The 15,703-nt window shown below is 38.3% G+C and overlaps 1 protein-coding gene across 13 annotated transcripts in view; it reads right to left on the reverse strand.

Moving 5' to 3' along the window:
- The window catches only part of LOC115218343 (transmembrane protein KIAA1109 homolog), a 275,576-nt gene that overhangs the window by 35,724 nt on the left and 224,149 nt on the right, over nucleotides 1–15,703 (reverse strand). For all 13 annotated transcript variants that reach the window (XM_029788097.2, XM_029788096.2, XM_036508510.1 and 10 more), the window contains 3 exons: nucleotides 12,347–12,504; nucleotides 9,189–9,387; nucleotides 3,227–3,447 (listed from right to left, as the gene is read on the reverse strand). In XM_029788097.2, coding sequence (XP_029643957.1) covers nucleotides 3,227–3,447; nucleotides 9,189–9,387; nucleotides 12,347–12,504 — 578 coding nt within the window. The remainder of the gene's footprint in view (nucleotides 1–3,226; nucleotides 3,448–9,188; nucleotides 9,388–12,346; nucleotides 12,505–15,703) is intronic.

Genomic DNA, 15,703 nt, shown 5'->3' on the forward strand with positions numbered 1-15,703 from the left:
TACACCCAGTGACCTCACTCCACCCCCAAACCTTCTTGTTATAAACATGTACCGTACAAAACACATCCAATTGCTTTAAGTAACGAGACCAATGGACGATTGACAAACGTTTATTGTCAAGTGATTTTTTGTTATTGATTTCTACCATTTGATGGGGCCATGCTACAGCATTGCTATAAAACATTCAGTTGGTTGTATTGTTCCCCATGTTTTTTGGTAGACAGAAACTGAAAGAAGCTCATATGTGTGTGTGGGGTGGGGGTTGTGTGTGTGTGTGTGTGTGTGTGTGTGTGTGTGTGTGTGTGTGAGGTGTGTGTGTTGTGTGTGGGTGTGTGTGTTGTGTGTGGGTGTGTGTGTTGTGTGCATGTTACTTGACATCACACGTTAGTAACAAGTGTCACGATCATACAAGTAGTGACCATTTCCAGTCTCCCATCAAAACCTGTCTTGGAAACAGGTGAGGGTTGGCAACAGGAAAAGCATCCAGCAATAGAAATGCAAGAGGTCACATTAAAATGAAGACAATGATATATATATATATAGTTGTGACTGGCAACTAATAGCAGTCACAGGCATTAAATACTGATCGCTGTAGCTAGCCATAAGCTGGAACTCAACTGAGAGCCACCATGGTATCCGGCCAAATAATATCTCCCTCCAAAACCACATTCATATATATATATATATATACACGCACACACACACGTCCACATACCCTCACATGCACAGTGACTGATTAATGCACAGACATGTGTATTCTTAGCAGGATTCTCAAACAAAATGACGAAACACAACAAAGCAAGGCCTACAAATTACAATCCATCCGATGAGCTTCCACATTTCCCGTATCTACCCACTGTTATTCACCAGGCGTGGGTCAGCCAGAGATGCAAACATATACACACGCTCCTCATATATACACAGACACACACACACCCGCAATGTAATAGATTATTTGTTCTGTGTTTTTACAAGTAATTTCCTGAAGATTACATTTATAATAAAACAGTAGAAAGATGCGGGTGGGGTGGGGGTGGGTGGGGCTGGCGTTTGAGTTGATGGTAACAATGTTGTGTACAGAGAAGTGTGCAGGAAATTGAATATTACTGCCAACAGATAAGACTCCAGTCTAAACGGTTAATCCACTTAAATGGTGACAAAGTGAAACAGAAGTGCACTAACAACCAGTAGATTGGATTGACATTAATAGAGTTCTGGCAGATATGCATGTCATGCGTGAGGGGGAGGAGGAGGAGGGGGAAGAACAGAAGGAATGAGGAGGAACAAATAGAGGGAGGTGAGGAGAGAGAGAGACAGAGAGAGAGAACAGAGAAAAGGGGTGGTGTTTAAGAGAGTGAATGGAAAAGGAGAGACTTGCAAAGTGGGGGGGGTGATGGGGAGAAAGAGAAATAAAGAAGAAAGGAGGAGAGGAGAAAAAGAATAGAGTAAGAGGGGAAAAGAGAGGGTGGAAGTCAGAGGAGGGAGTGGGGAGAGGGAGGGAACAAGTGAAAGATTGAATGAGGGAGGGAGGAGGGGCGGGCTTTAAGTAAATAGCAAGGAACATTAAATGTAAATATTCAACATATATACATATCCACACATACATATCTACACAGCCAGGCATATTCATACAGACATACGTAAACATATAGACACATGTAAAAAGGTAGATGCATACACAGGAACAGAAACACCAAAACCAACAGCTACAACTTTGGCAGTTGTTCTTATTTCTTTATCTTCATTTTATCGTGGCATTCATTCCTTCATCTTTGCAATATTCTTCTCAACTCGCTGGTATTCAAACAATACATAAACATACACACCACTCACACACATATATATACATATGCACATATGTTTGTACAGCTTTTATGACAACATTCCATTTGTAAAGTGAAATAAAATTCAGAAGAGATGCTTTTTGTTGTGTTTACATTTTTCATTTTAGATTTTAGTTTATATCTTTTTTCTGAGAATTCTTGATTACATAGAAAGTTTCTCAGCCAACTATGGCATAAAACTAAGAAGTTATACTGTTTTTCCTTGAAACTTGCTTCCATTTATTGGAAAACTAATGCTAGTTTATTTAGGCTGCAAGCTCAAAATGACAGGTCAGTGAATTAATTTAATCTGATACATACTGCAATAATGATATCAAAAACTTTGTAAATATGAACAAGAGAAAAAAAAAAAAACCACAGCTTGGAGTGACATGTTCAACTTGGTAATGAGAGAATTTGAGCAATTTAACCCAACTGTAAATTAGTCGAAATTCTTCAAGTAATTTAGCTGCAAGACAACATCCTTCTGAACGAAATTATTGGAGAGTTGAAAGAATTTATCTTTACGAGAAAGAAAGTCATTTTTTTTAGTGCACCAAAACAGTGGTATTTTAAACAGATTATGAATACTCTGCAAAGAAGAGTTTCTCAGAAGTAAAATTTCTAGGATTTCAAAGGATTAAATAATGATTTCTTACCGGGGAACATCACTAAAAAATATATAAAGGGTGCAATCAACTGAAAAGGACCTTCATATCGGTACTCTTCATGTTGTCCTAAAATTTAATTCTTAGATGTTAGATTCTGCTAACCAAATCTGTCAAAGAGTTTTCACTATTTCTTGTGTTATGTAATTGGGAAATTTAAGTCTACAGGTCAGACAGAATCTTGAAGCATCATCTTAGGATGCAGAAAAGTTATCCAATCTTGAAAGAAAACCACTGCATGAATTTCTTACTCCGAATGAAAGATTCTCATAAAAAGTTATTTTAAAATCAATAAATTTTCTCAAAATTTAATGGCCCCTTGCATCTCCAGTCAAAACTGCTGCTACGTACAGTGTTGATGGGAAGGTGATTGCAGGAAACCCATTCGTTGATAGACTTTCCAAGAGAAGGAACATACCCATGGCCTTTGCAGATGAGTGAAATGGGTGAAGTTGATGTCTGTTCTGAATATTTGCAAGAAAACACGAGTGATGGAGGAAACAGAGAATCTAATTTGAAAGTTTGCAACAGAATAGACACTGCCAAAAGCAACGGGAGACTGGGTGGTAGTGTTAAAATGAAATGCTATTCACGTCTATGTCATAGACGTGGCAAGTCAGGAGCCTATCATCCCACTAAGAAATGTACAGAGGCACAAACAGTCAAAAACCAAATCTCAATATATACACCAACATCTAGATTGTAATCAAAATGAACATCTTGTCAAATACATACCCAAATCTTCTGAGTTTTTGCGTTTGGTTGATGATTTGCTCTTCATTGATCCCCCAATCGGTCCAAAAGCAGAAAGGACTCTCTTGCTGTTAGTGAGATAGGTGGTGAAGAACTCTTCCAATTTGGCAGCCATTTTTAATAGGTCTGGTGTAGTTGACCGTGAAATCATGATGTGGAATTTATCCCAGTCCAGTGTTCCATGGACAAACAATATTGCTGGTCTAAACCAAAAAAAAAAAATATATATATATATACATATGTTATTGAGATGGTGTATAAGATTTTTTACATAACATACAGAATGAGTTTTGTTACAATAACCAATTATGACAAAAGGCAACTTAACCATGCAATAAATAGACATCAATAAAACAAATATGAACATCTAGAATCCCTGCAGATGCTACCCCAGCATGGCCACAGTGCAATGACCAACCAGTAAAAGCAGATAAATTACTCAACTGTGAATAATTCTGCAACAAATGCTAGATTTTATAATTGCTCGCATGCAATAATGTTGTTCCAACACTAAGAATATTTAGAGTGTCTGTGTGTCAAAGCTTTCATCATATTTTTTCCCATAAATTCACAGTGTTTGTTTGAAGTATCAACGATTATTGACAATAGGTGGGCGTTATAGGGTTAATGTGCTACTGTTGTGATAATCATTTTTATCTACTCGAGAAAAGTAGAAGGCCAAAACAATAAAATCTGTCTCAACTTGAGTTTGCAGACCCATCTAAATGGCATAAAGTTTTTAGTCCAGCACTGCTATTAGTACCAACTTTGCCAGCTTTTGAGGCTGATGAATAAAAATTACAGCAATTGTTTTCAAAAATGCTTTCACCAGAACATTTCGAAATAGCCACAGAAAGCTAAACAAAAAAGGAAGAATGAACAGAGGAGAAAGGTTAAGGGTTTCCAGCAGATTTAAAACGATACAGGGAAGCAATATTAATATGTTAGATTGAAGAGAAAACCAAACAAACAATAATGGATATTCTGTTTCTTTATTAATTCATAGCCACCAACGTTAGCTCATCCCTTTAACATATACAGCATCATCATCATCATCATCATCATCAACAGTTGCCATTCCTTTATATAGATTACATGCATTCTGTGTTATAGCCAAAAAATTTTTTTCACATAGTAGAGGAAATGAATTTTTCTTAATCTATTTACACAGACTCTGCAAGTTAAGAAGAAGAAGAAGAAACTAATTATTATCACCAGATCAAAATAAACCCCTTTGGTGAAACGAATGATTTTCTTGCAACAGTTTATTTATTAAAGCTCACAGTCTCCAAACTCGGATCAATAAAAGAAAAAAAAAAGAATCTACCAAAATCCAGTTGTATTATTTCCTTTTAAACCTGGGAATACCGAGCATTGTCTGAATTCATTGAAGGTTCAAATCAGATTAGAGGATTAAGAGAATGACATGTGTAAGAAAGCATTTGAAATTGTAAAGAGCTTTTTAGTATTGACGATGATGATGATGATGAGGTGGTGGGGTGGGGGGTGAGAGTTATTCATAAACCTTGGAATGGAAGTTGCCAGCAAGAAAATAGAAGTGACAAGAAATAAAGGACCAAGCATAACAGAGTTTGGAATGGATGTGGAGGTGGGGGTGGGGGTGAGGTTGAGATGCAGAAAGAGACAGACAGACAGACAGACAAATATACCACATAGTTCCATTACCATCTGACAATATCACAGCAACAAGGAGTGGGTGGGTGTTCTTATTGAATTTAAAGAAATGTCACTAAAGAAATTTCTATTTACTCCATTTTCGTCACAAAGTGGAGTAATATTGCTTTACTTATAAACAGGTGAGGATTGGCAATAGGAAGGGCACCAGGCCATAGAAACATCAACCAAAACAAATTCCATCCCGTCCATGCATGTACGGAAAAGCATGGCAGTTAAAGCAATTTTTGCATCAGTTTATTCATATCAGAATTCTCTCCATTGTCCAAGTCTTGTAAACACTAAATTGGAGATTCTCTCTGCTTTGTGATATTGCTGTTTTGCTTTTGCAGTGTACCTATCACCACAGGTACATGACCACCAGTTAACAGTTCCCTTACATTCACAAATAACTGTTCCACATCAATGGAAGATCCTTCTAAGGCAGCAGTTCTCAACCATTTATTTGGCCTGTAGACTCTCTTCATCCCTACTCTACTGGATCTCCATAATCATTAAATGTTTTTAGAAATTAGTAAAGAGGCAAGCTGGCAGAATCGTTAGCACGCCAGGTGAAATGCTTAGCAGCATTTCATCTGCTGCTACATTCTGAGTTCAAATTCCGCCAAGGTCGACTTTGCCTTTCATCCTTTCAGTGGGGTTGATAAAATTAGTACCAGTTACACACTGGGGGATCGATGTAATCGACTTAATCCCTTTCCCCAAATTTGAGGCCTTGTTCTTCCAGTAGAAAGGACAAATTAAATATCATTAGGATTTGTATAGAACAAAATTAAAATACTGCGCATTGTAGGAGCATAAACTGCTTATTGCACCTAAACTTTTACAGCAAAATCATATACGCCCTCCTCCAACCTACCCCTAGGGTCACATGGACCCCGGGTTGAGAACCAGTGTTCTTAGGGAACACAAGAACTGGCAGTCATCAGTTTGTAGTGCAAGCTACCACCAACTGTCAAAGTCTATTATAAGCATCTGAGAGAAGAGAGAAATTTGTCCGACTGGGATACAAACCATTTTGTGAATGCATTGACAAGCAATACAATGCAACACAGACCCCATGCTCAACATTTTTCTCTTTGAGAAACAATGCCAGCCTTCAAATGAACAATCAGCCTCACTCAATCAAATAACAAATGGCAGTCGGGTATTTTTCCCCTCTTTTTCTCTTGGCTTTTTATTTTACACACAGCTGGCTGACTAAGACAATAATTCTGCAGCAAACAAGTTATTTGATAAGGTATTAAGTAACATGATACACACTAACATTTGCAAGAGAATTAGATGAGTATTAATTATGATAAGTCGTTAACCCTTCTCCAGCCAGAAACTGGAGATAATTTCATTGGCAGCTAAACTTTCAGAACAGCTGATAAAATCTCAGAAAAAGGCTTTAAGCATGGCAACCCTGCTTCTTGTTTATTTTTGCTTATATTTATAATGCTATTTATACCAATAATTACTGGGTATCATGCTAACACCTTCTGCCATAACCACTGGTGTCAATATGCAGCTTAGAATCTGCATAAATATTATGGAAAAAACAAAAAAATGAAAAAAGCATTGTTTGAAATATCCTCTCGTAGCAACAGCAAAAACACTACAAAACCTTCAGACCCGTGCATGTGTGTGTGTGTGTGCATGTGTGTGTGTGTGTGTGTATTATATTCAGTTGCAGTTTACATAAATGGTGTTGAAATAAAATACAAGTATAACAAGAGCTATGCAAATGTATTAACCTATTTCCCTGCCGACCAATATTTCATATTGATAAAAACAATGGCTTGTCTGCAACCTACACCATTCACTGCAGCTAAATCATTTCTCTTCCATTATCAATACAAACGGATAAGGCATATTTCAATCAATCTTCTAAGTCTTCACACTTCATATTTCGAGGTTTTATGCTTTCTGCAAGTCCAGACTTTCAAAGCCAACCCACACCAGATGATGACTAACAACCAATAATACAGCCAAAGAATATTGGATCAATTAAGCTCTCTCTCTCTCTTCATACAAAAAAGGGCGAGGTTCTTAAGAAATTTTCACCATCAGGCATGGCTTCCCAACCACATAGTTCTGGGTTCAGTCTCACTGCATGGTACCCTGGGCAAGTGTCTTCTACTATAGCACCAGGCTGACCAAAGCTGTGTGAGAGGATTTGGTAGAAGGGAACTGGAAAAAGCCGTGTGTGTGTGTGTGTATGTGTGTGTCCTGCCACCACCTGACAAGTGATGGTTGGTTTACATCCCCATTACTTTGAGGTTCAGCAAAAGAGACTAATAGAATAAATACCAGGCTTGAAATAAAAAGTACTGTGGTCAGTTTGTTTGATTAAAAGTTCAATGCTGCGCCCCAGCATGGCTACAGTCTAATGACTGAAACAAGTAAAAGATAAAAGATCACTGGCATTACTATTCCAACATTAGAAATGGCTAATATTTAACAGAACTATTATCATTATCATTCTTCTTCTTCTTATTATTATTATTATAACTATGACGTATAGTTCTGTTCTACACAGTTTCCCCTATGCCTCCCCCATTATAGGGGTTCTAATGCATTGCAGGGGCTAAGCACATGTCTGAATAAGACATTAGTCTTATTCCAAAATTATCTCCGAAGCTTTTGAAACCAAGTGAACAACAGTGGACGGCTGAAAGCTGACTCATATTCCACTGCAGTTATTGTTCTGAGACAAGTCACTAAAGACTATTTCACCAATTCCTCATATCTGTTTACAAATCCAATACTTCTCATTCGATCTTTGTTCCGTTACCAAAGAAACCAAAGGCTCAGGCCTGCACAGAGTTTAAAACAATAAGCCTAATGAGTTGTGTGACTATAGACTCTGCCACTGACAGAAACCATCCGACAAAGAATTACATCGAGAATTAATGAATATGTCAACTGCAAATTGGTTTTAGACAAGGAATGGAAACTCGTGAATGACTGGTAAACCTAAGAACCATATGTGAAAGAGATCATCATCATCAGCATCATCATCATTTACTGTCCCTTTTTCCATGCTGGCATGAGTTGGATGATTCAAAAGGAACAGACCAGCAAGAGGGTTGCACCAAGCCCCAGTGTATGCTTTGGCATGGTTTCTACAGCTGGATACCCTTCCTGGTGCCAACGACTTCACAGTGTGGACTGGGTGCTTTTTTCATGGCACCAATAAAGATGAGGTCGCCAAGGAGTCACAAGACAAGACGCTCTCAACTGAGAGGGGCACAATATTGCAAGATATGAAATTATGATACAAGGACAGGAGCCGGTGTCTTGTTGATATAAATCGAAATGTTAAGAAATACTTTATCGATTTTACCAAAGCATCTGACAGTAAAATATGTTATCTCAAAATAAAAAAGCAAAAATGTAATGGGAGCAATCAACAGAGGTAAAAAGAGGAAGAATTAAGAAAGGGATTACTCATACATTAAGATGACCTTTGTGAGGGCATGTCACCGAGTGATTAGGGTATTCTGCCCATGGTCAAAGGTCATAAGTTTGATTCCTGGTGGCACATTGTGCCAGTGAGCAAGACACTTTATTTCATGTTACTCCAGTTCACTCAGTTGTAGATATGAGTTGCGATATCACAGGTGCCAAGCTGTATTGGCCCCTTTGCCTTTCCCTTGGATAACACTGGTGGCATGGAGAGAAGGGAGGCCAGTATGCATGATCAACTGCTGGTCTTCCATAAACAACCTTGCACGGACTTGGGCCTGGAGGGTAACTTTCTAGGTGCAATCCCATGGTCATTCATGACCGAAGTGGGTCTCAGCATTGAGGCAAGCTTCTCATCCGTGAACAACAATTCATTATATTAACACTTTGAATACGATGCCTTTTTATGATTTAAAAGTAGGGAGCACCAAAAGTTTGTGTCAGTTTCTTTGATATGTCCAAACTTATTAAAAACAGGAAGACATAACAAAAGGATGGAATTAAAGAATATGGGAAAAAGTGCCGCCTGACTGGCTCCTGTGCTGGTGGCACGCAAAAAGCACCTACAACACACTTGGAGTGGTTGGTGTTAGGAAGGGGCATCCAGCTGAAGAAACCTTACCAAATCAGATTGGAGACTGGTACAGCCTCCCAGCTTACCAGTTCTCAGTCAAACTGTCCAACCCATGCCAGCATGGAAAGAGGATGTTAAACAACAACGATGATGATGATGTGACCAAACATTAATCAGTTAAATTTAAAGAATTCACGCTTTCATAAAACAATGTTCACTTACCGTTTTGTAGCCAATGGCATGTCTGGTTTCATGTCGGCATCAAGGAGCCACTCATCCCTGAAGTGGAGCTTCAGGGAGCTTATACGGGTCATCAGGACACTGGAACCCATGTAGTCAAGGCGAGCCTCGGCAGCAAACAGGGAAAGACCAGATTGGTGGTCTGGAGGATTTCCTTGTTCGGGATCTTCGAGGACAGTAACTGAAGAAGCAAAATAAACAAGTAAAGCAACACGATCATTAAATACTAATTAATTACTAATCAAACTACAATAAACAAAATTAGCATTTACTCATGAGATTGCAATTTTCATTTTTTTTCTTTTCTGCCTATTAATTCCATCTTTAGAGAAGAAATTCAATATTTCCATCATCGGTTTTATTGTCAGATATGTACCTAGTGATAATCTGGATTTGAACTAATAATCTTTAATTCTAAACCAAACGTAGTAACATTTACCCGTTAGGCCACTAGAGACTTGTTCATCTCTAAAAATGAGAGAAACAGTTTAAAAAATTAGAATTTTATTACCAACAACTCATCTCACAGATATTCAAACATTTATTTTTCCTAGTTAACCTTTTAACTCCTTGAAAATCTATTTCCCATCTGGTACTTGATGCTTATTGTCCTGGCTCATCCGCCACATCCAAAGTCTACTCTCTCCATTAGACTGCCAAGGATTCTACCGCACCCTTTGTGTGTGTCCATAACTTGCACTGGGTACTCTGCATAGAATTTCTACCTACATCTTTCCTACATGTTGAGCAGGGTGGTTTCCGTGCTTACTAGAACTTTGGTTTTCGCTAAATTAACCTTAAAGCTCTTTGATTCTAGGTTTTGCTTCAACAGCTAGAATTTCTTTCCTAGTTCTACATCACATCCTGCTATAAGACCAAGGTCATCAACATATAGTAGATCCCAAGGGCAACCAATCTTAAATTCCTTTGTTATGGCCTGTAGAACTATGATGAACACAAAGAGACTGAGAATCGAACCCTGGTCAACACTTGCCTTACACAAAATTCGTTGCTGTACACACTGCTAACTTTCACCCCACTAACAGAAACCCTGTACATGGCTCTAACAAGTCATTCATCAACCTCAGAGACCACCAAACCACAAAGTGAGGGACCCTTTTAAAGGCTTTCTCTAGGTTGAAGAAAGCGAAGCAGCTCTTAGCTAAATACCTCTCCTACAATTGTCTTACTAGGAAAAGAGCATCAATACCACACTCCCTGGCACAAAACCAAACTGCATTTTGTCTAGACTAATTCTCTTCCTAATAAACTGAGCTCTCTTTCCATAACTTTCATTCCCTGGTCCAACAAGCTGATAACTTTGGAACTGCTTCAAACTAAGGCATCTCCTTTACCCTTGTAACAATTATTCAGTATAATGCTGCTGCACCAGACATCAGGTTTAACACCTTCATGTATAACCTGATTAACTTTACAGGTGACTGGGCTGCATTCTACTCCAGATATTTTAAGCACCTTAGCAGTAATTCCTTATAGACCAGGGGCTACAAACGTGTGCAAGCATGCATGCATGCACATACATACACTCTGTGGGAATCATATGTCTTTCATATGCAGAAAATGAATTTCAATAACCAGATAACCATCATAAAGAAGAAGAAATAACAGCGAATAATAATAATAATAATAATAATAATAATAATAATAATAATAATAGAAGTCATATAGCAAGGCACACAAACACAAAATACAACAAAACACATAATAGGTATAAAAGAAAGAAAAAATAGCTTATAACACTGTTCGGTTCTACTTAAGTCTAATTCTGAAAGCAAATATAATATAAATATATATTTATCAACATCAGAGCTGCAATGTTCTTTGACTGAAGCTAACAAAGCAAAGTGCAAAGCAATTTGAGATGGTAGAGAAAAAGTCTATTTTTAATGATCAGCTTTGTAGACATATGACAATATCTTTGATTCTGTTAACTGGAAGAAGAGATAAAGAAGGGAATTTCAATGGTGCATGTGTTTAATAAACGGCCCAATACTACAGCCAAAAATGTAACAACATCTATTTTAGTTCCAGTTTTAGAGTTGAGCAATGTTGCCAAACATGGACAAGAAAGAAATAAAAATACAAAAACTGAATATAAACTAAAATAACTACAATACATCTATTCATAACATTTCTGAAGTGAAACAACTCACAGTAAAACCTAATTGGAGGTGGTGGCCACCAAAACAATAATCAGAACAATAATTGGTTTGTTTTGTTTTGTTTTGTTTTGACTTTTTTTTTCTTCTTTTTAATATATACAACAGAGCCAGAAAATGTGTTCATTTCCCCAGAGGGTAATTTTTACTAACAATGTCTGCATTTTAAGCTTGAAAAAGAATCAACTGGATTTTAAGTGAATTCATTTTGAATCAAGGGAAATATAAATAGAACAGAGAGAGAGAATGGTACTGGGAAAACTTATAGAAAGGTGAAGAGATAATATCTTGTGATGGTCATTGTGGTAGTTAAGTCTGACTGCTCTATCAGAACTGCTCTGGAGTTAAGATCAAAAGCGTTCCATCCATGACCATCCCATCTTTATTTCAAACATAGTGTATCTGAGACATTATGCAATGTATCATTTTTTCTAACACTGTACAATGGGATTTAAGGAAGATTTGACTGCTATTTCTAGCAGGCTGAATGGTCATTAAGAATCCCCTTCATTAACTTAGACAATGAAATTTATTACTTTATTTACTTCAGTCTGACTGGCTAATCACAGGTAATATTACCTTCACAGTTGAGTGCTTAAAAATGGTGAGGACAAGTAAATCAACTGTGAAAATACTTGCTTCAACACTATGCAAATGCAGAAATTCACAAGAGTCTCACTGACACAGGGAAATTATTGCAGAACAGCAATAAGAATAAAAGAGAAAAACCTTCATCTCAGACAGGCGTCAGCTTTTTTTTCTCCACAAACTGCTATTTATTAAATAGCCACTTCTTTTTACAACCTCTTTCCATCAGACTTCTTGAGACTAATCAAAACCATTATTTCACATTGTATAGTAACTGATTTTAAAGACCAGCTGGAAGGATGGTCATAGGCGGAGAGGAGGAAAGGCATAAACGCAGGATGCAGACTAGAGGAAGAGAATGGCATTACTTACAGTATGTATGGAGGTCCTGGAGATCAATAGTTCCACCCACAACACCGCCTTTCGAGACGAGCATAGAACTGCCCAATCCTGCAGTAACTTTCATGTTTTTATGGCCAAAACTATCAATAGAGAGTCGGCCCTGGCTCTTGATATCTTTGGTGGCCCAACTTTGGATAAAAGAAAAAAAAATAAATTGTAAAAATAACAACAACAACAACAACAGCTGAAGAAACTTGGCTAGACACATTTCATTCCTAAAATTAAATAAAAAAAATAAATAGCCAATAGTAGTCCGATTACATCAATAGCAACAGCAATAGTTATGCAAGGCAACTTACAAATGAACCAAAGTATTTTAGCTCAGATTGATAATGCAGATGAAATTTTATTCACAGTGTTTATAAAATGCGTAAAAAGTAAAAATTTAAAGAAGAAACGTGTAGGAGGCATTATGTGTGAGAACGGAGATGGGTGTGTGTATGAGTTAGTATGCATGTGTGTGGTGTTTGGATGCAGAAATGTAAGTTTGCGTAGGGCATGCATCGATATATTCCTGTCTACGCATACAGATCTGTATGTGTATATATGTGGTTAGATTGGAGCCTGGTGTAGCCTCCTGGCTTGCCAGTCCTCAGTCAGACCATCCAACCCATGCCAGCATGGAAAGCAGATGTTAAATGACGATGATGATGATGATGATAGGGCACAGGTACACCAGGAGTGTTTATGGTTTGCTGTGCTTGAGAACACAAGACAAGCGAAGTAAATATGTGGTTGTCCTTGCATACAGGCTTGACCCCTACAGCCCTCTTCAGTTGAGCGTTCCTAATCTTGCAGGCTTGTGGGTGTCAGTGCCAAGTAAAAGCACCCAGTACACACTGTAAAGTGGTTGGCATTAGGAAGGGCATCCATTCATAGAAACCATGGCAAAACATATATGGAGCCCAGGCAGCTCTCCAGCTGACCAGCTTCTGTCAAACCGTCCGACCCATGCCAGCATGGAAAAGCGATGATGATGATGATAAGAGACATCTGTAGATGCCTGAATCCAACAAACATAAATGGTATATTTCCCAAAGCGAATTTCATTGCAAGTTTCTAGTGTTGCAAACTTGAAGGACAATGATAAGAGACAGACAGACGGACGGATCCACTTCAGCCAGTTTTAAGTGGACAACAGACAAAAGGTCCAGAGATAATTTCAAATGAATACAACTTTTCTATAAACTGCATTGTGTTACTTCTCATAAAAATTTATTTCTAGCAATTTATTCTTATCGCTTATTTCAAAAATTACCCCAGGGGAAATGGAAATCAAAGGCATTGTCTGCCAGCAAGATTTAAATGCAAAACATTGATGGTACACCATACTGTAAAGCATCTCATTGGGGTTTCTCAACTATGTCCCCTTTCTAAAATCTCTCTATATAAAAGGGCAAGTCATGTGTCTTTTTTCTTTTCCTTTTGATTTAAAAAAAAACGTTCTGTCACACACTAAAAATGTGAAAGGAGAAAGAGAAAGTAGTGGCTATACTGAAAGATGTGAAAGAGAGAAAGAATATTCTCACAAAAGAGGAAACAAATAGAAAGACTTCTACAATAAAGGAAATTAGAAAGGTAACATGATAAAATAAGAGATACTGCAAGTGAGAGAGAGGAAGAGAGAGTGAGAGATTTGTGCAAGAGTTTTTCAGCTTTCTTGCAAATGCTTATAGTTTTTGCTCACACACACACACACGCACACACACACACACACACACAAAATGGACGTCTGCAGCCTCTGGGTATCTTGGTCAACTTGAGGCTGCAGTAGAAGACATTTGCTCAAGATGACATGCAGTAAAATCAAAACGAGAGGCAGCAGAGCAAAGCGCTATCCAAACCAATTTCTTAACCACGCAGCCATGTTTGTATCCAGAACTCAGAGAAGAAAAGTACTGACCTGGAATAACCTGGAATACACTAAAACAACCAGCCTTCTTCTGAATCGGCTGACTTAACAATAAATGGAATTAAAACAATAGCACAAGAACTACATCTTTGCTTAAGCATTACAACTGGAAACACTAACCAGGGTTCAAACTTTGTTCAACGACCACAGCTGCTACTGTCACTACTGTCAATAGTCAATGATTATCCATGTAATATATCACAAGTCATCATCATTTAACATCCATTTTGCATGCTGGCATGGGTTGGATGGTTTGACAGGAGTTGGCAACCCAGAGAGCTGCAGTAAACTCCATCATCTGTTTTGACATGGTTCCTACAGCTGGATGCCCTTCTTAATGTTACCCACTTTAAAGAGTGTACCGGGTGCTTTTTTATGTGGCACCAGCAAGTAACTTGCAACACAAAGACCTCTCAGCTGGGAGAGGGAATGTTAGTGAGGCAGTGGCTTTCTGGCAGTTCATAGGTTAAAATACAGGCTTAGAGATAGATGTCTTGCTATAGAGGAGATACCTGGCTACCCTGGTAGGAAAAGGAGGGAGAAGAGAGAGTTAGAAAGAAAGATAGACAGACAGAATGAAAGAGTGAAATAAATGATGTTGGAGATGTACTGGAGCTGACCCATAGGATACAGCAGGGGCAATACATGAATCAACCTCTTCCACCAGGTTCTTAGTTGGTGGGGTCCAGCTAAAATACAATCTCCTCATGTCCCTTTAAGCTATATCCTTGTATATCTCAGCTAAGGACAATATATTTTGAGTGTCGATGCCATCCTTTGAATGTAATAATTGAAAACACTGAATCCAGTGACCACACAAACATTACTACTATGACACACGGGGCAGCTCCCACTGACCAGGGATCACCACCACAAGATAAAGATCCCTCTTAAGTCATATAAACTCACAGGACCATTTTCCCTGTTTCCATGGCACTGGATGGGACACTGATCCGTTGCAGGATCACACATTTTGGCCAGCTGAGTGGACTGAAGCAATGTGAAGAACACAACGCATCACCTGGTGCAGGAATTGAAACCACAATCTTATGATCATGAATCCAACACCCTAACCTATGCACCTCCACCACTACAATTACCCCTATGACTGTTACCACTACCACCACCACCATCACAATTACCAACATCGCACCAACAACTATTACCACAACCACTACTACCAAACAATGATAACTATCTCAACAACCACACTACCACCGTCACTACAACAACCAACAAGTGCCACTGAATCAACCACAACCACCAACACAGCACAACGACCACTAATAAGACAACAACTTCCGCTATCACCACAACAATCAGCACAACCAACACACCACATTAACCACCACCACCACCACCACCACCACCACCACCACAACAACATCCACCACAACTAACGATGATAATGGAGA

Source organism: Octopus sinensis, linkage group LG13 (assembly GCF_006345805.1).
Source record: "Octopus sinensis linkage group LG13, ASM634580v1, whole genome shotgun sequence".
NCBI classification, from domain to species: Eukaryota; Metazoa; Mollusca; class Cephalopoda; order Octopoda; family Octopodidae; genus Octopus; species Octopus sinensis.